Source organism: Durio zibethinus, chromosome 15, assembly GCF_047325235.1.
Source record: "Durio zibethinus cultivar Kanyao isolate XHJ-2024 chromosome 15, ASM4732523v1, whole genome shotgun sequence".
Lineage (NCBI taxonomy): Eukaryota > Viridiplantae > Streptophyta > Magnoliopsida > Malvales > Malvaceae > Durio > Durio zibethinus.
The window spans coordinates 11,461,144-11,487,886 of record NC_143176.1 but is presented as its reverse complement, the minus strand read 5'-3'; the positions used below and the strand labels follow the sequence as shown (position 1 = coordinate 11,487,886).

Genomic DNA, 26,743 nt, shown 5'->3' with positions numbered 1-26,743 from the left:
TATGATGTTACTTATAAAGTAAGTAACCAATCTCATAGGTTGATGTTGGGAAAACTTGAGCTAACATGTGGTTGCTTGTTACAAGAACAAGTTCAATGAACATGACCCGATATGAAAATGCTATATGGTAGTTCAAATAGTATTTATAGCTATATTCTTATGTGATGGTTGTATAAGTGATCTTTTGACTTGAGATTACTTATGATTTTATATGATGAATGTTATACTTTGACTTTACGTATAGTTCTAACCAAGAATGCTCCAGTTGAGTATCGTTAGGTATAACATGAGGCATATTGATGCATGAAGTAATCAACTTGGGACTCATCACCTTATGTGATCAAAAGGGTTTCTCAACTAGTCTTGATTGAATTAACTTAAGAAATCTTTGGCCAAAGTAAAATAAGAGTTTAGATATGTTCTACAGCTTATTTGTGAGTTAATGTCAATGACAAGATTTAACATGGTTGAACAAGATTAAGTACACACTAAACCATACTCAATGTTCAAACTGAGATACTATGTGATAAAAGGATATTAATTATACACTAAGACCATTCGCGGATTAGTTGTCAAGCCATTTTTAATTTTTTTTAGCAATTAGGGGTTATGGCAATAAAGTTAGCATTGATCATGATTTATAAATATAAGATTGGCTAATTGGAGAGTTAGTGATAAAAATAAAAAGTTTGTTTCATCTTCAACCAAATTTAAAGGCTCACAATACTAAATTTTTGTTATTGTATTTATTCTATACTACTAGGTACAAATATATACATAACCTTTAGTGATACCACTAGGGGATATGAATGAGAAATCTTGTAAATTACACTCTAATCAAATCCATATGTACAAGGAAAATAAATAAAGATAAAAGAGAAAAATAAAGAGAGAGATATAGTCAGATGTATTAGGATTTACAATTGTCACAAAGTCAAATTTTGTAATAAGTAAGTCAAAATTTATGAGAAAGCTACCTCTCATTATGTTCTTCAATATCACATTTATAAAAAAGAAATAATTAGATACAGTACCATTATTATATTAAGTGTCAATTACTACATTTAATACAATAATATTATTATTTATAGGATTTTAACTAATCTTAAAGAATGCTCTTAAAACACTAGTTAATGAAACCATTTGTATAATATAAAGACTAAAGTAAAATGCTATTATATTATAATTCAATTTATTACAGTGTCAACATAAATTATTAATTACACAAGCAGGTTAATACAATGACACATATCTTTCATGGTATATTTAAAAAATAAAAAAATAATTAAAAAATTATACATTTATCACCTTATTAACCTTATTTATATAAGTTAAAAATTTACACTGACAATTTAAAAGACTAACTCATATTATATTAATGCAATTGATAAATTCTTATAAATTCCTTCCAAAAATCAACAAATTTTTTATTACAACAAAATTTAAAATATAATGACAAAATTCAATAACAAACTAAACTTTAGTCTATATAATATTTAAAACCTTTTTTTTTTAACAATAACTCTTTAATTATTCCGTACTTAGTTCATTGATAATTGAGTGATGAATATAAATATATATATATACACATTAGTTTTTGACACATGCATGGTGCATGTGTAATTTTTATTTTTAAAAATTTATTTAAATAAATAATTTTTTGATATTATGATAATGATAAATACTAATAATTTAATTTTTATTTTAGTATAATATAAGTAAACTTTGATAATTTTTATATAATTTTAATTTTGATAGCCTTTGATAAAATTTTGGTAACTTTTGATACAATTTTAGTACCTTATGATATAGTTTTAATAATTTTTTATAAAATTTTAATAACCTCTTGATGTAATTTTTGTAATTTTGATAACTTATGATATACTTTTGGTAATTATTGATAAAAATTTGAATTATCATATATTTAACAATGGATTCCTATAGGAAAACGTGGGATAAGCCCTAGTATGAGATTTTTTTTTATATATTAACATATTGTTTCATTCAAATTTAGAATTTTTTTAATTAAATTTCTTTTATTGAATAGGCTCATAGTAGGTTTATCCTGGACTCTCAAGATAAAATTTTTAGCTCTATTTCTATTAGTAATCAAGATTCAATTCCTGACAACTTCAAGTATAAAAAAAAAAAAAAATTGTGAATGATTGATATTTAAGTTATTATTAATTTATTATTATGTTATCAGTAATTTGCTAATAAGTTATCAATGATATGTTACTAAATTATCAATGATTTACCATTAAATTAGCATTGATGTACTACCAATTTATAAATGATTCACTGCTAAGTTATAATTGATTTACTACTAAATTTTTGATGTTTTATACTAAGTTACTAATAATTTGTTATGAAGTTATAACTGATTTAATATTAATTTGTCAATAATTTACTACAAAATTATTAATGATTAACTAATTTCCTACTAAATTATCACTAATTTACAACTAAATTTTTAGTGATTTACTACTAAATTATTAATAATTTACATCTAAATTATCAATGATTTACTGTTATGTTATTATGCATTTACTACTATGTTATAATTGATTTATTACTTAGTTTTCGATTGTTTACTACAAAATCATCATAGGTTTATTACAAAATTAATAACATTTGATATCATTCTATTTGTATTCTCATTTGATGTGAAAAATCATTTTTACTTATATAAATGGAGTTTAATAATGAAAATAAAGTCATTTAAATTAAAATTTATAAAAATTATTAATAGTATTTTAATCAATTACTTTTAATATTTTTGAAATTAAAATTTTATTAAGGGTTTAGTCAATCGCTTTTAACACATTTTAGTCTAATTATAAAAACAAGAGTCTAATAACACAAAAATTCATTTAAATTAAAATTTATAAAAACAATTACTAAAGATATTTTAATCAACCACTTTAATAGTTTTAGAATTAACATTTTAAAATATTAAATAAATTAATAAAAGTTATATATTTAAAGATAAATTTGTTAATTTACAAATTTATAGAAGTATTTAGGTTGATCACTGTTAACACTTTTGAAATTTACACTTTTATATTTACACTTTTATATATAGGAAAATGATCAACTTATAGCAATATAAAATTAAAAAGTTTCACACCATCTTTAAGCCATTGATTTAAATAGAACTAAAAGAGATGAGTAAAACTGAAAAATAAAAGAATTTCATCTCATTCTTTGAATTTATTAAAATTAATATTTTAAAAATAGAAAAATAAAATAAAATTTTTTTAGTATAACTTGATTTCTGTCCATATTTATATTGCACTTAGTAACATTTTTTGTTCTAGTAGAAAAGAAAAAGGGAAGAAGAAAGAAAAATTTTCAATAACCAAAAAAATTACGAAAGAAAAAGCTAGCGAGTTCATTGCTTTCCTTCGTTTTATAAGGTTGGTTTTAATCAATATAATTTGATTTTTGTAACCTTAATATGAACGAAGTGATTGAACTGATAATTTGGTTCATAGTTGAATTTATGTCAACAAACAGAGTAGTAACAATAGGTGCGGTACTGTCACAATCAAGTGGTAGTTTCTTGATGGTAGAATTCTAGTTTCTTGACGATAGAATTCTGGATTTAGCGCATCCAAATTGTTGATTTTATCCATGTTTTATTATGTCAACGAATTGAATCTTTTTACTCTAAAAAATTGTTAACCTGAGAGTAATCACTAGCGATGGTAAATCTTCTACAATAAAAATTCATTATGTGGTGCTTTAGATAACAAGAAAAAAAAAAAAAAAAAGGAAATGGGCATTCCAATGATTGCCAATAGATCAACACTCAAACTGGGTCCCCCTTTCTGTCCTCGTGTTCCACCCACCTTGTTACTTAAAACAACAAAAGCGGTTTAGCAACTTTTCAAGAAACATGATACTTAAAACAACAAAAGGGGTTTAGCCACTTTCCATAAACTGAGAAGTACCAATTAACATGATGAAAACAGAGTAGGGGAACATTATCAGCAATAGTTATTACCACCATTTGCTCTACGACGGCTGAAATAGACGAGTACGATATTCTCCCAATGCCCAAATAGGGAAAATGTTTCTATACGCAGCATACGTGATCATACAATTCTTGTTGAACACTCCCATAATTTCCTGCAAGTAAATAATTTCGAATTAATCAAAGCATATGCATAGTTTGATATGAATAATTTCTGCACCCATTCAAAATAAATAAATAAATAAATAAAGGACAAACCGGATGACAATCCCTTTATCATTTTAAAAAATACTATATCCTGCATTTATTTGAATAAAAAAAACCTTAACCTAAATAACATGTGCATAGATAATCTTATAATTTACCTGTTGTGGAAAATCCCCGTTCTCCATTTGGGAATTTATCAAAAATCTAGCGCCATTGTGCAGTGGTGTTGGATCTCTCTCAGCCTGCTTAAATAATTTAAAATAGAAATAATGAACCTTCAAAATATGTAGATACTTCTAAACCAACAAAGCTATGTTTCAGGAAGCATCACTTTTGCTCAGTGTTGAAACATTTTGCAGAAAGCTATACGACTGACACATGCAGCTCATACATTACCACATCAAAATTATTCAAAATTTCAACTAATTTAGTAAAGATGATTTGCCGTCAGGAATATGTAGAAAAGGTTCCACATGATCGTAGAGCAACTATGGTGGAAAAAACATGAGTTGCTCAAGAAGAAAGCAATCACTGTAGTCCCATCTGACCATTTAGAAAACATTAAAATAAATATTGATGTTTTACCTGTCCAGCTGCCATTAAAGCCAACATAGCCCAGCCAGTATTCACTACATGTGCTCTGTTGCCCTCAATATTTGAGTAAACCTGTACAGGGGAGCATTTAAAAAGTTGTTGACAATATATCCAACCACAATGAGTTCGAGATGCATCAATAGCTTCATAAGAAAATGATGATGTTAGTATTAGTTGTTAGGTACGAAAAAGGATAATGAATGGCTCAAGAAGCTGAAGCATAGCAAAAGGCACCTTAAATTAGATCCTAACCGAAATAAAAAAAAGAGCCTTTTAAGCATTCTTGTTTTTTTATTTCACAAACCATAGCACAAGTGCCCATGAGTTGTTCCCAAAGGAAACTCCCACTTAGGTGAATAAGAGCCCCAATCTAGATGTAAAAACAAAATATTAAACGAAGTTTACTCAAAATTAGAACTGCAAGATTATAAAATTCAGATGTTTCTCATATGCTTGAGTAGAAATTGAGAACCATCACATGGTAAGTTAATAAACCTGACCTTCTTTTGACATGAAAGATAACTTTCTCCCCAGCCACCTGAGGACAGCTGTTTAGACAGCAGAAAATTGCAGGCTTTGCGGATGCTAGAACAGCTATTGAAGTTCTTTCCAGCATCCACCAATCCTTTCACTCCAAACCATGTACCATAAGTGAAGCAAACACCCCATGAGCCATACCTAGTTGGATAGGATAAATAACTCAAATTGAGTTCAAAGCTAGGAAAAAGATAAGAGTTGAAACATTGGAATAGCTTAAGTTAGAAAATTTCAGAGACTAACACACCAAAAAGAGTCACACAAAAAGATTGCCATGAACCATTTGAGGCTTGTAATATTTCAATAATTTTAGCTGTAGATAGAAGTTAAAGACTAAACACCAAAAGTGTCCTAAAACATTGGTTTCAGAGAAAGTTAGGGCCAAACCATGAGCCATCTGAGGCTTGTATATTTTCAATGAACTTAGCTGCCTTTTGAATACATTGGTCTATTTCCTCTTGACGATGCCCAGAATGTGAATTTGTAAAAGATGTCAAAGCTTGAATTGCAGCTGAGGTACATTCCACATAACTGAACAGCCATTATAACTGATATTAAACTACATTCTTCAAGCAAACAAAAAAAAAAGGGAAAAATATGGAAAGGTATTAAACTCAAATACTGGAATCTTACGGATAGTCAATAACAATATCACCAAATGTTTCTGCCGGGTTGATCAGCTGTTAACAAAAAATAATACAGTTAGCAAAAAACAAAACACATGTTGCACTAAGTATTCTACAGCTTACCGCTAAAACAGGCATTGCAATTAATAATACAAAACCTTCATTAACCAATGGATGGTATTTTATGTTTTCTTCAAAATTTACATAGTTGATTTAAAATACTAGTTCATGTCTATAACTTCAGATAATATGGAAAGCTATCTACTTCCAGGTTATAGATCTCAATCTGCAGGCCAAAATTCACATAACATTTCATCCCTAGAGGTGAGAAAGAAGAGAATAATTCATCATGCCATATGCCATAAGAACCTAGATGCATTCTCTGCAGTTGATCACAAGGGAATATTCTGATTTATATACAGATTCCATATCATGGGCAGCACAACTCAACTTCTGTAGCATGTTGCTCTTAAGAACCTTTCTCCTGATTTTCCAAATTAAGAAGGGCTGTTCAAAGAGGCCATCGCAACCTCATAATTTAGTCACCATAAGATCATAACAAGGAGGTGATTCACTCATTCTTACTGACAATTGCACTTAGGACAGTTTGTAGAGAGGAAAGGGATCTTATCCAAAATGAAAAATCAATATTAAGACACATGAAATGATAGTCAAAGCCAAATAAAAAGCAACTATAAACATGAAAGAGGGAGCAATAATTTAATCTTATTAATTCCTGTATACTCTCGATAGTTTAGCTTTGATGATCATGACTTACTTCCAGATTCCATATCCAGTGCCTTTTATTATCATTAGCTTGAGTCTAGACAAAAAACCTAACGTATTGTTTTACCACACAAGCAAAGAACAAGAAACTCCATAAAACAGAAAGAAATAGGAAACAGAAACCATTTTATTGGTTCAGATATAATCTTTCTCCAGGTGACAGCAATTGAAATTAGAACACACCCCTTCCAATAATGAATTATAAACATGTTAATGCGAATTACTCTGCAAGGAGGGAGATTATCAAGGATTGATGCTACACAGATGCAAAATGAAGTATAAATATTGTTAAAAATAGTAGTATAAACAATAACAAGGGATACCTCCAACCAAGGGTATGATCTTGTGAGCTCATATGTTGCAAAGCCACCTTCTGTGTTCTGCAAAGATATGAAAATGAAATCTAATCAATATGTCAAGAGCCTTGAGCTCTGAATAACACTGCTCCCAAGATAAAACTAGGTGATGAAGGACCAAAGTGTATGTGTGTGTGAAAGGGGGGGTGAGAGGGGTTTATCATGGTTTAACTTATAATTATGGTTATTTAGGAATTTGCTATCTGTTGAGGACTAGGTCTAGATGGTGCTAACAATATATTTACAATTGTTGTTTTTATTCAGTTTTGGATGTTGGGGTATTAAAAAATAGTCCCTCTTCTTCCTTTTCTTCCTCTTTCTCTCATATATCTCTCTCTGTTCTTTTTTTCCCATCATTCTCCTATCTTCTCCCCCAACTCTGTTTCTTCTCTGCACCACATATCTAGGGCAAAAGAGAAAAAAATAAAAAATAAAAATGTGATGCTGTCCCTTGTACCAGCTAAATTCAGAACTAGTACGTTTGAGTAGCTGGAATTTCACGTCAATGAGATCATCTGCTTCCCAGTCCATTCATATTTTGAAATGTGTGGCTGATGCCAAATTTTCAACTTTCAAGGAATGGAAGGGCGAAGGAGTTGCACATGTGCATGTAAATACACAAAAGGCAAGAATTGGGATATTTTGATCTTTTCATACAGAATTAGGACATGCATACATGCATCCAGAGGTGAAGGGGTGCTTGAGTACATGCTGATGCAAACAAGAGAGGAGAAATGAGAGACTTTTGTAGTTTTGTTCATTCAAATATGTTAACATATCAGTAGTAAGATACCATTGAACAAAGAGAAGCAGGGGCAAAAGAGATTTTTATCAATCGGTTGGAGAGAAGTATGGTTCAAGAGCCCAATTCTAGTATCATCTTGGCTTAAAAAATTCAGAGCTTATCTGATATAAATATTTGAATGCCACAAATGGCAGTGGGTAGATTCTTTAATTGAATAGTGGGATTAAATGTATTCATTCCAGGTTCAAAGTCAAGACAACCACCAAAATATAACACTAAGAGTTGTAAGGAATATCTTCACCTAAGATATTTCCTGATTTTTGTCTACAGTTTTTTATCAATTTCCATCCTAGGTCTCCCTACTTCCCTCTCATTTCATTCTTTATCACTAGTTTTGAGAAACTTTTTCAACCATTCTTCACAGCCAGTAACACGATAATAGATGCATAGTTATGATCCTTAATCATTATAATATTACAAGATCTGCCTCAATATTCATGATTGTCTACCAAATGTAGCAAGATAGAAAGAGCTAAAATGTTGATAACATTCATGGTTTCTTTTCTATCTTTTGGTCTCAGTATAATTGCAGTATCCAAAATTTAAAGATGTAAACCAGTTAAGCACACAGAAGCTGTATAAATTAATACCATTGCCAACAATTAGACACCTTCAAAAAAAAAAAAAAAGCATGACACATTGCCTTAAAGTTAGGCATTCTTTGACCAAAAGCTTAAATACTTAATTTAGTACAAAAAATTTTAAGGACTAAATTATACTATGGCAACAGTTGCTGTGCTGCTAAAAATTAAATATTGAATAGATTTTGTTAGATATTTGATTCAAATACAACTGGCTAAAAGTTCCATGGTGATTAAGAATATTTAAGGGATAAATATATTTAATGAGTAAGACTTAGTGTGTAGCATATCATTTTACCAAGAAACAGATGGGTCTTAGCCTTTTGAATCATGAGAGAGATGTAATCTCTAGGTGATCTCAATTCTAGGAGGAATTCACAATGTTGTAGCAGTGTGAGGGAGAGTGGGGGAAAGACATTGAATTACATGAGATATAGGGTATTCCATGGTTTTAAAGACTATGAGAATGAAAACTAGGTTTGATTCAGGGCTCGCCTTTAGTGCTCCTTTATCGGTGTTTTGCACTTTTTGTAATCTCTAATTTATAATGGATTTTTTTCCTCATTGTAGATGTAGTCAATGGTTGTCGAACCACATTAAATATTGTCCCTTTGTGTGTTTTAATTTGTGTTAAGCCCAATGTTGAATACGCTTTTGCATCCTAATAAGTGGTATCAAAGCACGGGTTGAAGAATCATCATATGTGATCATGAAGCATGAGTAGTGATACAAAGACAATGGTTCGATTTAGGGGCTTTATTTTTGCAAATTGTGTTCGTGAAATCAAAGACATGAAAAGGAGATTTGCTGCAAATAATCCTTGATAGATTTAGCGGTGCTCCAACAAATTTCTGGATCTAGGTGAAAATTAAAAGATTTTGATGGTATTGAAGATTTGAAGGTAACAGGTGCAAATTTTGGGTTAAAAGGAATGGAACAAAATGAATACCTTAGAGATTTTTCTCACTACTCTAGAAGTATTGACATTTTCTTGTGATATTATATCCTAAATCATGGTGAGTGGTACACAACTTTTGAGTGGTGTGACATGTCTAAAAAATATGTAGTGTGTAATATTGGTTTGCCAAGAAATCATATATGGCAAAGTGGTCCTTAAAAGAAGAGTGTGGTAGTTTTGTCTCTGGGAGATTGATAGAGGAAAAAAAGAAAAACATCTTGTTGTTGCTGACTAATATGATCCTTGGATACAGATATAAGTGAGAAAATTCTGACACAAAGTCATTAGTTCGAGGTTCCTCTATGGAGACAACAAGGATGGAGTTGGCTTGGTGGCTACACATGGGTAATCGCCATATTGTGTGAACCAGGTAAAGTTAGGTACAGCTTTTATTATGTGTAGTCAGGATTTCTTCAAAGGTAAAATTTTGGTGGAAATTGAATTAAGGCGGATATTGTAAGATATTTGACTCAAAATCTAATTGGGAATCAGTTTAGGATTCCAATAGAATTTTGTTGACTGAAAGTCACTTGTCCATTAAGTTTATTTAAGGGATAAATATACTTAATGGATAAGAGTTCTTAATGAGTAGGAATTCTTGGTGACCAAATAATAGGTTGTATGAATATGGGGTGGATCTTAGCATTTAGAACTAGAGAGATGTAATCTCTATGGTGATGGGTTTTTTTGGAAGAGTTTCACAGAGTTGGAGGGATGAAAGGGAGAGTGGAGCAAGACACTAGGTTACATGGGATAAAGTGTATTCCATGGGTTTAAACACTAATGAGCATGGAAACTAGGTGTCTTTCAGTTCTCATGTTTAGTATTTATTGGTGTTTTGTATTTTTGTAATCTATACTTTTATAGAGGATTTTTCTCCCATCCATGCATGTAGGCAACAAGTGTTGAACTACATTAAATATCATCTCTTATGTGTGATTTACTTCATGTTGATCTCCGTGTTCAAGAATACACTTTTGCTTGAAAATACCAACATTATAATATTCTTTTGCAAAAAAGATATATGATCTTACAAGGATTTTACATTTAGTAAAAGGGAAAGAAATTTCATTGAATGCATTAAGAAGGTTGAAATGCTTTAACACTTTCTACACTTTTTATCGAAAATATTCTATTAAAGGTCATCAAATGAGTAACCAAATGCATTGAATTTATTAAGTCATTAAAAATTAAAACTTTCAATGGTTTATCAAACAAAAACTTAGTGATAGTGGTGCATATGCATGTGTCTATAGATAGAAATAAAGATTTGATTGATCATATCCAGAAAATGCATTACCTGAAGTGAAAGAATAACATTTACAGCATCATATAACCGCTTTGCTTCTAGTGGCTCTCCAACAATCTCTGGGGGTATTTTTGATAATAAAAGAGCAGCCTGGAAGAGGGAAAAAAAGATTAAGAAAACATAAGAAGGAAATTTCTCTGAATCCAGGAATATTTACTTTTAATCCCTCTGCTGTGCAATCTGAAATGGGCCATCCATGATCTGCAGTTGAAAAAGGCCAAGCACCTTTGGAAATGTGACGATACCAAAAATTATGATCACCTGGGCAATCTTCTAGAACCTTCAAAACAATGAAAAAGCAGATAAAAATGTAATATACCAAGAAGTCTACCAAATGAATAAACTCCAATATATTTCCAATGCATTGACCACCTGTGAGTTCCTAATGTACATGTTCGCCTTCCTCAAAGTTGAACCATATTCTTCAGTAAGGTTGGTTGAAATAATTGCTTGAATTGTGAAAGCAGTGTCCCATAGTTGACTTCCATTGTAACCCTGCAAGAAGTTCATTATGCCTACTGTAAATGCTTATTGATATCTTGCAAAATTCTGTACAAAAGTAAAACTAGGCACATAGACACAATTATAGTGCATAGATTCTCAGAAAATTTATTCATAAGGCAGCAATTATAATTTTCCAGATCAAATGGAAGCCACCTTCAGATATCAACAGTTAAAGATTAGCACCAGAACATATAGCTATCCAGTAATACTGTTTCATCAGTTAAAAATTCCTTAATACCAAAAATCTGGTAAATAGTTCTTGTTTTTTTATTGATGGTCATGGCAATTATCAATTAAATAAAGGATGAGATGGTGTACGTGCCTGCATTTTCATGCCATCTTCAGCAAGCCATAAAAAATCATAAATTCTTGGAAGATGCAACTTGAAAGCCTCTGAATTTGGGTCTTCCACCCAACAGCAAAGCATGTTTAACACCTATCATCAGCAAATTAAATAGCAGACAGGCAAATATAAGAGTTGAATAATAAGATAAGGAAGTAACCAAAAATTAGAGAAGAATTGCATGAGTTGCATTTGGTACAGACTAATCATGCCACATACGTTATAACAAATATAAGAGTTAAGAAAAAAAAAAAAAGAATAGAAACTCCACGATAATCTGAAAATTTGAGAAATGCAAAAGCTGTAAAAGAACCAAATAAATGTACATAACATTTTATATACTGTTTTCAGATTTATGAGTTTATTTTTCCTTGTGCACCTTGTTAACAGGCCCAATACAGATGTAACGAGTATTCTCGTCTTCATAGTGTATGTGCTCTATTACAGTTTGGAGAGCCTTTTCTCTTATCTTCTTTCCAGGCCAATGCATAAGGATAGGTTCAACAACCTTGTCAAGTGATGCCCAAAGAATATCCTGCACCAATGGGTGAGGGTAGTACAAATCTTCCTGCAAAAGAAAGCAATAGGTTCTTGACATTGACATTAAACTGAAGTCTGTACATGCACCAAAGGTGAATTGTTCTACAATCAAATGGAAAGTACTAACGAAAAAATCTATGGTTGCTATTATTCTTGTTAAATGGTGTCTTCCCATCAGCCAAGTTCAAAATTGGTTGTGGCCTTATATTTAGGTTACCACATCCACTTATTATCAATTGGTTCCAAATTAGGTGCTTAACATAGCATCAGAGCCCTAGTTGATTTTTGCTCCAATTATTTTTTCTTATGTTGTTTACTGTACTCATTGTCCGTGTGTTAGGACCATGTGTTTTAGTTGTTAGTATTAGCCTACACACAAAAGGGAGTGTTAAGTGCAATGTTTTAATAACCAAACTGAGGATTGAACCAATGGAGGTTCAGTTCCCGATTAACCAATCGATTCAATCACAAAGTCCTTTTTTAAGAAAAATAGAAATGTAGTATTAAATATATATATTAAATATGGCAAAAAATAATAAAAATGACATGTATTTTTTTATTTAGCGGCAAGGGGTTCTTAGGCTTTGCGTAGTACATCCCCTATCCGGGCTAGTCCAAGCATGCTTATCTATGCAGGGCCTAGCAAATTAATGGAAAATTACCTTCCTACAGCCCCCTAACGGATTCAAACCTAGGTAACAAAGAGAGGAGCACAATCTCTTTGCCACTTGAGCTAACCATCCACCGGTAATAAAAAAAAATGACATTTGATTAAATGGTTAGAGCTTTAATTAAAAATAAAGATGATAAGGGTTGGACTCTTGCCACTTACAAAAAAAAAAAAAAAAGATTTCAAACAATAATTTTAATCAACTGCATCGATCAAGAGCTTGAATGGTTTTTGAAAATAGAGATAAAAAAAAATGTTCTCTCAATATTATTTTATTAAAAAGAATCCCCAAATATATAGAGGAATTGATATATACAAAGAAACCCACAAAATTAGGACACAATCATCCAAACATAAAAACATATAAAAGATTAAAAATATAAATCCCAACAAATCAAGAAATTGATCCCAATTTGATATCCCAACAAATCAGGAAATTAATCCTAATTTGATACATAATCTGCCAACAATTTGTCAACAAGAGTGTCAAAGCTTAGTTTATGTAGTCCCTTTGTTAGGATATCTGCTACTTGTTGCTTTGTAGGAACATAGGTCATACAAATCACTCCCATATCAATCTCCTCTTTGATAAAATGCTTATCAACTTCCACATGCTTTGTTCGATCATGATGCACCGGCTTATGAACAATACTTATAGCAGCCTTGTTATCACAATACAGTTTCATAGGGTATTCATCTATCATTTTCAATTCTCCCAAAAGTCTCTTCAGCTAGATAAATTCACAAGTTCCTTGTGCAAGAGCTCTAAATTCTACTACTATACTACTTCGAGCAACAACAAACTATTTCTTGCTCCCCCATGTGATAAGATTACCCCAAACCTTCATGCAATACCCAGAAGTGGATTTTTTGTCTTTAATTAATCCTACTCATTTTGCATATGTAAATGCTTCCACATTTCTTTGTTCATTCTTCTTAAACAACAAACTCTTACTAGGTGTGGCTCTCAAATACCTTAAGATTCGATACACAACTTCAAGATGCTCTTCAAATGGAGAGTGCATGTACTGACTTACTACACTAATTGCAAAGGCAATATCAGGTTTTACATAAGACAAGTAGATCAGTTTTCCAACCACTTGTTGATATCTCCCCCTATCTACTTGAATTCCCCTTTTCTTTCCAAGTTTCACATTAAGATTTATAGGATCAATTGGTTTACAGCCAAGCATACCAGTTTCCTTCAAGAGATCAACCATATATTTCTTTTGGAAACATTAATGCCATTCTTGCTCCTTGCAATTTTAGTTTCCAAGGTCTTTAAGTTCAAATTTTTTTCCAAGAGTCTTCTTTACCCTCTATTTCTTTAGTGTCATCACCAGTCAATATAATCTCATCAACATAAATGATCAAAATAGTCTTTTTTCCTTGTAGTGAGTGTTTGAAAAAAAGAATATGATCAGTTTGTCCTTGGCTAAATCCATGTCTCCTTACTAACTTTGCAAAGTGATCAAACCAAGCCTTTGGTGACTGTTTTAAACCATAGAAAGACTTCTTCGATTTGCATAACGAAGAAATCTATAGAATAGAACTATTTTATTCTTCTATATTTTTCTTATTACAATACTACAATTGCATGAATATCTATAGGCTAAAAACTGAATATTCTCAGCCTTAAAACCCAAAATTTTCATGCATTAAAACAACTAATCAAAGGAGAAATTTACTCTCTACACATAATAGGAAAATATCTAATGGATTTGGTGTAATTACCCAAATCACTCCTTATTCTAAAAATAAGAGACTTAACTAAAATAGATAAAGTCAACTAATCAAGTAATAATGAAGATTAGATTTCCACACTCTTTTTCAAGCTAGGTGGTAGATGTCAATCATACCCAACTTGGACTTCAGATTTTCGAAGTTGTTTCGAGAGAGAGCTTTAGTGAGTATGTCTGCAATTTGGAGGCATGTGGGAGTATGAACTAATCTAACAATTCCTTCCTCTATCTTCTCTTTGATGAAGTGACAATCAATCTCCACATGTTTAGTCTTATTATGATGAACAGGATTCTTTGCTATACTTATGGCAGCTTTGTTGTCACAGAATATCTTCATGGATTCTTCTGTAGAAACCTTTAACTCCCATAGCAACCTTTTTAGCCAAATTCCCTCACATATGCCATGAGACATAGCTCTAAACTCAGTTTCCGCACTACTTCTAGCCACCACAAATTGCTTCTTACTTCGCCAAGTAACCAAATTTCTCCACACATAGGTACAATAAGCAATAGTTGATCTTCAGTCAGTAACAAATCCACCCCAATCAGCATCAGTGTAAATTTTAACATTTCCGCGTGATGTCTTCTTAAAAAATAACCCTTTGCCAAGACTCTTCTTTAGGTACTGTAAGATTCAATACATAGCCTTCAAGTGTTCCTCAGTTGGATTGTTCATGAATCTGCTTACCATGCTAACCGAAAAACCAATATCTGCTCTTGTATGAGAGAGGTAGATGAGTTTCCCAACAAGTCTTTGATAGTTGCCCTTATTTGTTGGTGGACTTCTTTCTTCCATTCCTACGTTATTCATTGTGTCCATAAGAGTGTCAACAAGTTTGCATCCAAGCATTTCAGTTTCCTTTAGTAAATCTAGGACATATTTACACTGTGAAACAAAGATGCTATTCCTTGAACGAGCTACCTCCATGGCAAGAAAATACTTGAGGTGTCCCAAATCTTTGATTTTAAATTCTTCGGCTAGGAGGTTCTTTAGGTTGCTAATTTCTTTCACATAGTCTCCATTAAGAATAATGTCATCCACATAGACACTAAGAATGGTTATTTTTCCTTCAAGTGAACATTTGACAAATATGGTGTGATCAGCCTGGCATTGTGAAAAACCATACTTCTTTACCACTTTTGTTAGTCTATCAAACCATGCACATGGGGATTGCTTGAGACCATATAATGACTTTTGAAGTTTACATATCTTGCTAGAATTGTCTTGGTTTTTGAATCCTAGAAGGATTTCCATGTAAACTTCTTATTCTAGGTCACCATTAAGAAATGCATTTTTGACATCTAGTTGGTGGAGTGGCCAATCTATATTTGCTATCAATGATAATAACACCCAAATTGAATTAAGTTTAGCAACTGAAGCAAATGTCTCCTCATAGTCAACACCATAAGATTGAGTAAATCATTTTGCAACAAGGCGAGCTTTGAATCGTTAATACTTCCATTTGCATTGTGCTTGACAGTAAAATCCATTTACACCTAACTGGATTCTTCCCTTTGGATAATTCTGAAATCTCCCATGTTTTGTTCTTTTCTAGGGCCTTGATTTTTTACAAAACAACCATCTTCCATTTTGGTTGCATGAGTGCTTCATGAATATTATTGGGAATCTGCATATTGTTTAGTGTGGTAGCAAAAACTCAATAACTAGGTGATAAAACTTCATAAGAAACCACATTACAAATTAGGTGTTGAGCACATGACCTCACACCTTTCCTTAGAGCAATCGGTTGATCAAGATCATCAAAAGATTCAATTGAATCAGATTCAGTAAAAGTGTTACCTATGTTGGTTTTAAGTATATTTGGAGTTGGTTTAGATTCTTGGCTTTGCTTTGAAGGTGTACATTCTCCTAGATCCTTATAAGTTTAACGTCTTCTTGAATAGACAATCAATTCTTTGTTTTTTTTCCCTTGTGTGGACTTTGGGCTTGGAGGATCTAGTCGGATGTTTTGGACCTGAAAGGGATTTAAGGGATCCGGTTGGATGTTTTGGACTTGAAAAGGAGTTGGAGAAGTGTTTGGTGGTTCGGTAATAGGATCTTCCCAAAGCTGATATTCTCGTGTGATTGGATTCTCCCTCTAAATGGCAGTTTTGGGAAAGTAAGGTTGATTTTCAAAAAAGGTGACAATCATGGAATGGTAAAATTTCTTTGTTACTGGTGAGTAACACTTGTATCCTTTTTTATTTGAGAAGTATCCGAGAAATATGCATTTGATGGATTTGGGATCTAATTTGCTTTTGGTTTTTTTGGCTGGTAAGAACAAATGCAATGCATTTAAACACTTTAATGGGAATAGACAAGATGATTCGAAGTGAGGATAAGAACCGAGAAGGAATTGGGAAGGGCTTTGAAATTTCAAGACTCGAAAAGGCATTTTGTTTATAAGATATGTAGCAGTAAAAACAGCCTCACCCAAAAAATACCTAGGTACATAGGTAGCCATTATGCTTGCAACTTCCAACAAATGTTGATTCTTTCTTTTAGCAACGCCATTATGCTAAGAATTATCGACACATGAGCTTTGATGAATTATACCATGCTTCATTAGATATGATCCAAGCATTGAATTGTAGTATTATCTCCCATTGTCAGTTCTCAACACTTGGATTTTGATTTTGAATTGAGTTTAGATCATATTGTTGAAGTTTTGGAATAGCTAGCCCATTTCTGATTTTTTCTTCATAAGGAATACCCAAGTAACCCTGGTGTGATCATCAATAAATGTGACAAATCATTTAGAACCAGTAATGTTATTTACTCTGAAGGAACCCCAAATGTCATTGTGTATCATTGAAAAAGAATTGGATGATTTGTAAGGTTGATTAGGATATGTGGTATGTAGCTGACAGACTTCACACTGAAAGTTGTTAGGATTTTTATTGAATAATGAGAGAAACAACCCTTTGAGGTATAAAAAGTTTGGATAACCTAACCGATAGTGCCACAACATGCTATTAGTATTTTTATTATTACTGAAGGATGAAGCCACATAAAAGGTCTGATATTGTCTTTTAGAATCATTAGCTTTTAGGATATAGAGTCCTATACACATCTTAGCATTACTAATCATCTTCCCCGAGTCCAAATCTTGAAATTCACACATATTTTATAAAAATTTACTAACACAGTTAAGGTCTTTTGTAAGTTTGCTTATAGACAGTAGATTGCAACTTAGATTTGAAATAAACAAAACAAAATTAAGTGTTATGTCTTTGGAAATAATAACATAACCTGTACCAACCATTTTTGAAAGTAACCCATAAGCAATTTGAACTGTGAAATTTTTATAACATGGGTTCTATTTACTGAATACAAATGCATTCCCAGTCATATGGTCTGAAGCTCCTGAATTCATAACCATGAATTTGATTTTTCTAGTTTTACACTCAAGGCACTTAGAAAATTACATTTGTGTGCTAAAGAACCTATTCCAATAACGCTAGCTCTAGGGTTAAAGATAACCTCCGACGTAGGGCTCTCACCTCTGACGCGAGACTCTCGCTTCTGCTGGCCATGCTGGACTCCGAGTTAAATTTTCAAAGGTTTATATTGCTTTGTCACCATTAAGAAATCTATAGAATAAAACTATTTTATTCTTCTATATTTTTCTTATTACGATACTAAAATTGCATGAAAATATATAGGCTAAATACTCAATATTCTCATCCTTAAAACCTAAGATTTTCATGCATTAAAACAACTAATCAAAAAAGAAATTTACTCTCTACACATAATAGGAAAATATCTAATGAATTTGGTGTAACTACCCAAATCACTCTTTATTCTAAAAATAAGAGACTTAACTAAAATAGATAAAGTCAACTAATCAAGTAATACCTTCCTGACATTGTTTCCCCCTTCAAAACTAGGAGGCAAATCCATATAAATTTCTTCATCTAACTCCCCATTAAGAAAGGCATTCTTGACATCCATTTGGTGTAATGGCCAATCAAGATTAGCAACTAGTGAAAGCAGTACCCTTATAATATTCAATTTAGCAACTTGAGCAACGGTTTTAGTGTAATCTACTCCAAAAGTTTGAGTAAATCCCTTCACAACTAAGCAGGTCTTGTGTCTCTCTATTCCACCAGTTGAATTATACTTAATAGTATATACCCACTTACATCTAACTGGTGTTTTTCCTTTTGGTAACTCCACAACATCCCTAAGTCTCATTCTTTTTCAATGCTTTTGTTTCTTCGAGTAAAGCAGCTTCCCATTATGGGATTTTTAAAGCTTCATGAATATTTTGTGGGATTTTAGTTATCTCGATCTTTTCTATCATGGTACGAAATGCAATAGACAAACAACTGTAGGATAGATAATTGGACAACAGGTGTTGAGCACAAAATCTTACACCTTTCCTAAGTGCTATAGGTATGTCTAGATCATCAAGTGAAGTATTCATTGGTGATGGTGTGGTAGGCACAACCTTTTCTAATTCAGAATTTACTTGCAAATCGATATTCACCAGTGATAGTGTTATAGGCTCAGCATTTTCTGATTCAAAATTTACTCGCGGATTAGATTCTTGACAATGCAGCTGGGGCACAAAAGTTTGTACTTCTTGAGGCTATGGTTTACGTCGTGAATAAACACGGAGTTCTGTTTTTTGTTAAGGATTAAGTATGGATGAATTTGTCCCTGTGTCCAAGTTAGCTTTTATTGGTGACACAATAGGAATAACAGATGTTACACTAAGTGGAATGGAAAAATCCCAAAGCCTATCTTCACTTCGTATCTCCCCTTAAAGAGTTGGTTTTGAGTAAAAATGTTGATTTTCAAAGAATGTGACATCTAGTAAGACAAATGTTTGTTTCATGGATGGACAATAGCACTTATACCCTTTTTGAGTAGGAGAGTACTCAATAAAGATACATTGTATAGCTCTAGGTTCTAGCTTCTCACAAGATGAACTTTTGTTGCGAACAAAAGATGTGCAACCAAAGACTTTTAGGGGTAAAGAAGTAAACAACCTAGTTTGTGGATATAATTCAAGTAACATGTTCACTAGTGTTTGGAAATTGAGAACTCTACTAGGAAGTCTATTGATCAAGTATGAGGCTGTTAAAATAGCATCCCCAAAAAACCTGAAGAACATTTTTAGTAAACATGATAGCATAAGCAACTTCTAATAGGTGACGATTTTTACATTCTACAAACCCATTTTGTTGAGAGTGTTAACAAAAGAACTTTGGTGAAAAATCCCATTTTCTTTTAGATAATCACCAAGAATTGAATTGAAGTGTTCCTTCCCATTGTCTGTGCAAAAAATTTGGATTTGGGCTTGAAATTGTATTTGAATCATTTTGTGAAATAGCTGAAAAATCGCCTTAGCATCAAACTTTTCTTTTAATAAGTAAACCTGACAAGCTCGTGTGTGATCATCTATAAAAGTCATGAACCACCTAGTTTCAATTATGTTATTTTCCCGAGAAGGTCCCCAAATATCATTATTAACTAAAGAAAAAAGGTTTAGAAATCTATATGGATGACTAGGATAAGGAACATGAGCGTGTTTGGCAAGTTGACAAGTTTCACAATGAAAGGAATGGACATCTTATTTTTAAAAAGAGAAGGAGAAAGAGTTTTTAAATATGGAAAACTAGGATGTCCTAATTTATTGTGCCATAACATAATTTCACTAGAAATAGGAACAAATTCACTATTTAGAGTCAAAGCTTGTTTATTCACTTGTTGAGGATCCTTAAGGTAGTACAAGCCGTCATGCTCCTTAGCATTACCAATTATCCTCTCCGAAAATAAATCTTGAAATTCACAATATGAAGGGTAGAACTTAGCCACACAATTCAAGTCCTTTGTCAATTTACTAATAGACACTAAATTACATGCTAAACTAGGAACATGCAAAACCGAAAACAGTGTCATACTAAAAACTTTAATGTTTCCTTTTCCCACAATAGCAGATAGTGATCCATCAGCAATACAAATATTAAGGTTTCCAAAACATGGATTGTATGTTAAAAACAATTCATGGCATCAAGTCATACGGTCGGATGTCCCAGAATCTATAATCCAAGACTTCTTAGAATCTGATTTTGCACCCAAAGCAAAGGATAATTACCTTTTTGTGCAATTGTGTACTTTGGAGTAAGTGCAATAATTGGTTTAGAAGTCACCTATGATCTACTCTCTTGAGAGGCGCTAGTTATGGCTGTTTTGGCCATTAGAAAAGAAAAAACAACAGCAAACCTTGCTTTGATACCATGAAAACAGAGATAAAAAACAATGTTCTCTCAATATTATTTTATTAAAAAGAATCCCCAAATATATAGAGGAATTGATATGTACAAAGAAACCCACAAAATCAAGAGACAATCATCCAAACATAGAAACAAATAAAAGATCAAATATATAAATCCCAACAAATCAAGAAAATGATCCTAATTTGATATCCCAACAAATTAGGAAATTGATCCTGATTTGATACATAATCTGTTAACAATTTTACCCCACGCTTATTTGATAGCTATTTGCAAAGTGGATAGGTCACTAGTTACCAGTTCAATCATTCATACTAGAAGCAAATTAAGAAGCAACTGATGAGATGCTGAACTCAAACTTTGTTTGGTAAGAGAGAAAAATAACAAAATTGGGAGAGAAGAGTGGGAAAGAAAGACTTTAATCGCGCTTGTTAGGAGAGTAAAAGGAAACAAAATAGTGATTGTCATCTTTTTTACTTGCTAACTTACATCAACCTCCCAAATTGCAAAGATTAAGGAGAAAAACACTTGGACAGGTGTGTCTAATATATACCTTTTTCTAAAGTTTTGCTCTTTTATCTCCACTAGAAAGGATTTAGCTACAAAACTTGAGATTTTTCAATTTCCTTTCCTCACTTTTCAATTCCAATAAGCAACAGTTATAAATATAAATTTTTCTTTCCATCCAATTTCCATTCCTCTTACTAAGAACACTAGTGGAAAGGGGAAAATTTTTGTTGGCACTTCTTTCACTTCTCTCTCAACTTTCTGCCTTTCCACTTTTCCATTCTTATAATGAAGAAAAGCTTTAGGAAGAAGCTTAGAAATTAGATCAGTTCTGTTGCTAAAGCTATCAACTTTAATTTGAGATGCTGAGGTGCTGGTTACAATTACTGATTTCAAAAAATTTTTTTGTTAAAAATTGATTTTGTTCCTTGGTATAAAAATGAGAAGTTCTTTTTCCCTAAGTTAACAGGCAAGTCATATATGAAATTCCTCAAATTATTAGAGTTGATGCCCACAAGCTATCTACTAACAAGTATATAGTTAATAGTAATGATGCTTGGGTAGATTCAAACAAGCTTACACCACTCAGTGACTATCTCAGGCACCAAGAACCCCAAAATTTTCTTTATCCATCTTAGAAGCACCTACTCCAACTTCCAAGGAGACATGATGCATGTAATGCACAGAGATTTTAATTAACTTCATATATAGAAAACTTCAAGAAAGCTTAGTTTCAAATGATTTTAGAAACAAAAATAATAAGGACTCTTAATTAAGAATAAATTATTTGAGAAATGACATTATGGAAAATGGACAAAGATTAAGGAGTCGTGGGGATAAGGCCATGTAAGATGATTATCTACATGTAGGTAGAGCATTTATGGAAGTATCAATTTCACGAACCTTCGCACATGCATTTCGTGCATGATTCCAATCTATTTCGTGGTATGGGATAGTATAAAGCTCCTTCCTTAAAGACAAAACAGTTGGTGTGATATGGCCAACAAACCTCTTTCCATATAAATAAGACATAGGCAAATAGACCATCCGGCAATGACACCACATCCTTCCTGTAGTCAAGGAAAAAGAAAATTATTCTTTTGTTCTATTTGAAATAGAACTAGTTAAAATACAAATTCAACAAAATTTCTAGATGGAAATTACTGATTATATCCACTCCAAAATTTTCAGCTGAAAAGTATGCATCAAAGGTGCATTATTTGTAATTAGTCCAAACATCCCACCAAAAAATTCGCAAACTAATAAAGTCCTTGCAAAAGCAAATATCATTAGAATAAAAGTTTCATAAAGTTCTGGTTTATCACCTAGTTCAGCTCAAACCCATTACTTTCATTTCATTGATAAGGAAAGGTATGAAGGGAATAAAGACCAATTTAACAGAAACTATGATCAAGATGACACTGCAGTTTCTTAATTTAATTATAGAGGTAAGTTAAAGTGGCTTTTGTTAGACATATTCCCTCAAAAACCAATTCTGTTTTTATTTGTTAGATAAATAAATAGCTATTTTAATTATTATTTCACATATACTATATTGAATAGGTATTTTAGTTACTTCTGACATATATGATATGATCAAAATTCATTGTTTGGTAACCTTGTAGAAGTGTTATGCTAATAGTTGATAAACTATTAAGCTAATAGTTCTTCAATTTTTTGCTTACAAAAAAGTTGTTCTAGGCTGTAAATATCACAATATGTTCAAAAGCCTAAACTTTTTGTGCCTCTATCACAGACAATGTTCTCAAAGGTGCACTCACTTCAGAGAATTTGTAGACAGCATCATATGGAACTATTGATACCAATAAAGAATTTGTAGCTTTAACATTAAGCAAAACAGGGGGCCAGGCTATTATACCATATTGCCAAGTACCTTTTACTATTTTTAATTTTTTGACAGATTTTCTCTAGTGTTTTACATTGATTTTTTGAATTACAATCCTACATGAAGCATTTTCTAGCTACCAATAGTCCCGTAGATGGTTAAGAAATTAATTCAAAATCCTGGAGCTCCTTCAAAAGATCTAAATACTCCTGCCAATGTGGTAAGCACACTCGCCACTACTCTCCAACACCATAAACATCATTTGCATCCACAAAACGTACCTACACCAAAAAGCCATCAAAAGTAACTCCAACCAAACCCAAATCCATTCTACAATTAACAATTACTATCAAAGAACCTAAAGTTTCAAAGATTCAATAGCAAGTGTTCACATGAGGGCATTCTAAGAAAAATGAGAAAATCAGGGGTAGCATTGTCCGACTTAAAAAAGGATCAACCAACAATGATGAGGAGGGAGGCAGAGTACATAGTTTGGGTATGTCAGAGAGAGATCATGAAAACATGGGGAAAAAAGGAGAAAAAAGAAAAGAAAATTTGGGAAATTTTAGCCCATTGGAGCTGATTCAATGCTGATGTGGTGGTTGACCAAGAACCAATTATATTTCCGAATTATTTCAAGTTAGATAGCAAATTAAATATATAAGCATGTAACATATATAATCAAATTTACCATTTGATTCCCAAAAAGGAATTACCCCCACAAAAAGCATTTGATTCTCTAACCATTATGATTTTAGCAATTATCAAACTATGGCAAGGGATTCAAAACTAGTACTGCATAATACATGCATAGATTGAATTTATATATTTATTTACCTAAAATAACATTCTTTTCATAAGAAAGTAATTTAAATACAAAAGCAACAAGCTTTAGAATAAGTACATGTCTAAGCCTGCCTAGAAATATGTACCTCAAAATACATTGAAATTGTATTATGGAAATAGAGTGGCAAGAACCTGGATGGAATGGAAGCATATAAGGAAGAAGCCATATCTCTGGAGGCAAGGGATTATTGCCAGACCATTCAAAGGCACCAAGCACCTGTTACCACCAAGCAATGCAATTATAATCAAACAGATGTCCAAGTGAGTAGCAAACAGCGTAACCAACATGAGAAGGGTTAAGTTCTAACTGAAAGCCACATTTTCCCCCATGATGTTATATAAGTAGCACCACCATGACTCAAAATCCAATCTCTTCCTCTCTCCATCGCCCCCTGCCCATCATTAGCACCTTCACCAAGCAATCTTAAAGAAACATAACTCAAGACAGTACCAAACATCGTGCTTGGGCCCTCAATGTGTAAACCCCATCCACCATCTTTGTTCTGCAATTGCATATATATAACCATAGTTTAAAAACTTTACGGCCAATATGCAAGAATGAAATAGAAGCAAAACGCTCGCCAAAAACTTGAAGAGCTTTTATTAACTAGCAAAAACATCCAATATAAATTAATTGCCTGATGATTATAGAGATAACGACACATCTCCTTCTTATGCTCTTCTGATAAGACTGCATTCAGTGCCTCGGTAATAGACAGGGTAATTACCTGACGCATCACATGAGAAAAAAAATATATATAAATCACTTCTTTTAAAAATTATAATATTTAACAAGGTTTTGGAAAGGTAAATGGAAAACTTTCTACCAGCCATGTCACACACAAGATAAGTCAAACTGATGTGACCAGGAATATCTTCAAATAAAATTTAGTACTTACCAAGCCAGGCATAAGAAACATTGGACCTCCATAATCACCTGGCCAATGCCCATCATGGGCCTGGAGAGATGAATGAAAATTTATAGCTCTTCGTAATGTATTAGTGACCATCCCTTCCATAATATTTTCCGATTCCTCAACTTTGACCTGGGGCAAAACCACAGGAACTGGGTTCTCCGTGGAAAACTGTATTATGGGGGAAAAAGAGATTAGATAATAAAATCAATAACTAAAGAACAGTAGGCATAGTTTGTAAATCACAGTTGAACTTCAGGCCTGCTCTTTAAAAGTCAGAACCATTTATTGTTCAACTTCAGGCTTGCTCTTTAAAAGTCTCATCTCTTCATCAACTCTCAAATGCTCTGAGATATGAAATTGTCTAAAAGGTAGTAGGATAGAAACAGGAAAACAATCAAATATCATTTCCAAGATCTTAGTTTCCATCTTTCTCTTTCTTTTCCTTTTATTGTTAATATTACAACTTTTGTTGCTTTGCAATTTGGCTGTTGCATCCAGTATGAACTGAATACACTCTTAGTTTGGGTTTTCCCTGTTCTGCCAGACTTTTCTTGGAGTTTCTAGTTGTCGTCCAAGTATTTGTTAAAGACCTAATAACATACAACTGGTTTTAACCGGATTAGGAATGCTAACAGTATATATATAGATTTGAGTGTACTCTTTCAACGGGAGATACAGAATTGCCCACACATAGCTGTTGAAGACTACAACTGTATAGCATACCAAACTATCTAATGTTGACTTTTTTATGTAATGAATGGTAAACAAACCCCATCTAGGCTAGTTTAGCATTGTTGTTGAAATTAGCTTTTACATTCAAAATCTGTTTTTTACCCAACTTCAATGCTAAACACAAAAAAAATAAATAAATAAATAAAAACTGTCTGGTTTTCAAATCCAAACAAAAAAGTAGTGCTTTTACAATGAAAAGTGTGTTTGAAATAAAAAATCACTATATTATCTCTATATTTTTAATATTTTATTATTTTATGCATATCTTTTTAAATATTTTAATTATCCACAGCACTTTTTCAAAACAATATCAAACACTTAATATTTCTAATCACACTTCTCTCACACACTTTTTAAACCACAACAATAATATTAAACCATTCCTCATATTCTCACTTGAAGAAACAGCTACTGAATCATGAAAACTAAATACAAACTTGGAGAAGATGGACTAACATGAATCCATGAGGTAAAATAAATAAATAAGTAATGAGTGAAATTGATTGTACACCAAACATTATGAATTTTGGTTTTTTCTTTTTTAATTATGGAGCCTGCTTGGATTTAATTATTTGGCCCATTTTTAATTAAAAAAATCCAAACAGTAAAAAGCAACTGGAGCAATGATATTAATGATGCTGCCTAACACATTATTATCATCATTATTATTATTATTATTCTCTTCTTGGAATTAACGACGCGTTTGATGGATGGCACGGAAAGAGAGAAGAGATGATTTACCTGCAAGCGCATAAGTAGATCTAAGCTGTGCTTTTTTCGGAATCGATTGTTGGTGAAGTTGTTGCGAGCCTTCTCAATCTCCATTAGCTCTTCTGGAGATCCCAGGTTGGGATCGAACTCCCAAATCTGTCGGCCCACGTTATTGTTCACTGTTCTCAGCCATGGACTCCCTCCCTCCGCGATTCTCAGCTTCCACATTTTCAACCCACTTCTAGATAAAACCAAAGCCAAATCTCTCTAATTTCCTTCCTTTCCTACCCCAGCATTTGATAGCAAAGTGGGTCGTAAAATACAGTATTAAGATTAGTAAGAGAAAAGCAAGTCTGAGCATAGAAACTCGTGCATGCAATGGAAAGCAACAACACTAGCAT

General features: G+C 32.3%; 1 protein-coding gene across 2 annotated transcripts; it reads right to left on the bottom strand.

Moving 5' to 3' along the window:
• Positions 1-3,702: 3,702 nt before the first annotated feature.
• Positions 3,703-26,743, bottom strand: LOC111301783 (cycloartenol synthase 2). 2 transcript variants are annotated; one of them, XM_022897737.2, is made up of 18 exons: positions 26,373-26,743; positions 24,882-25,067; positions 24,621-24,710; positions 24,291-24,485; positions 24,115-24,199; positions 22,194-22,360; positions 11,965-12,153; positions 11,565-11,678; positions 11,111-11,233; positions 10,896-11,018; positions 10,730-10,828; positions 7,053-7,109; positions 5,951-5,997; positions 5,705-5,848; positions 5,281-5,458; positions 4,772-4,852; positions 4,345-4,431; positions 3,703-4,134 (listed from the first exon to the last, which is right to left on the bottom strand). In XM_022897737.2, exons 1-18 carry the CDS (start codon positions 26,568-26,570, stop codon positions 4,021-4,023), a joined length of 2,277 nt encoding a protein of 758 aa, XP_022753472.1. In that variant the 5' UTR covers positions 26,571-26,743; the 3' UTR covers positions 3,703-4,020. The 2 variants fall into 2 exon arrangements, with proteins under 2 accessions (XP_022753472.1, XP_022753475.1); XM_022897740.2 differs by having other exon boundaries at positions 4,345-4,428.

Coding starts and splice junctions, on each gene's coding strand:
- LOC111301783 (XM_022897737.2), bottom strand. CDS start 26,570: ATGTGGAAGCTGAGAATCGCGGAGGGAGGGAGTCCATGGCTGAGAACA. Junction 24,711..24,881: donor TGTTTCTTATGCCTGGCTTG/GTAAGTACTAAA, acceptor GTGATGCGTCAG/GTAATTACCCTGTCTATTAC. Junction 11,234..11,564: donor AAGATGGCATGAAAATGCAG/GCACGTACACCA, acceptor AACTTCTTGCAG/GGTTACAATGGAAGTCAACT.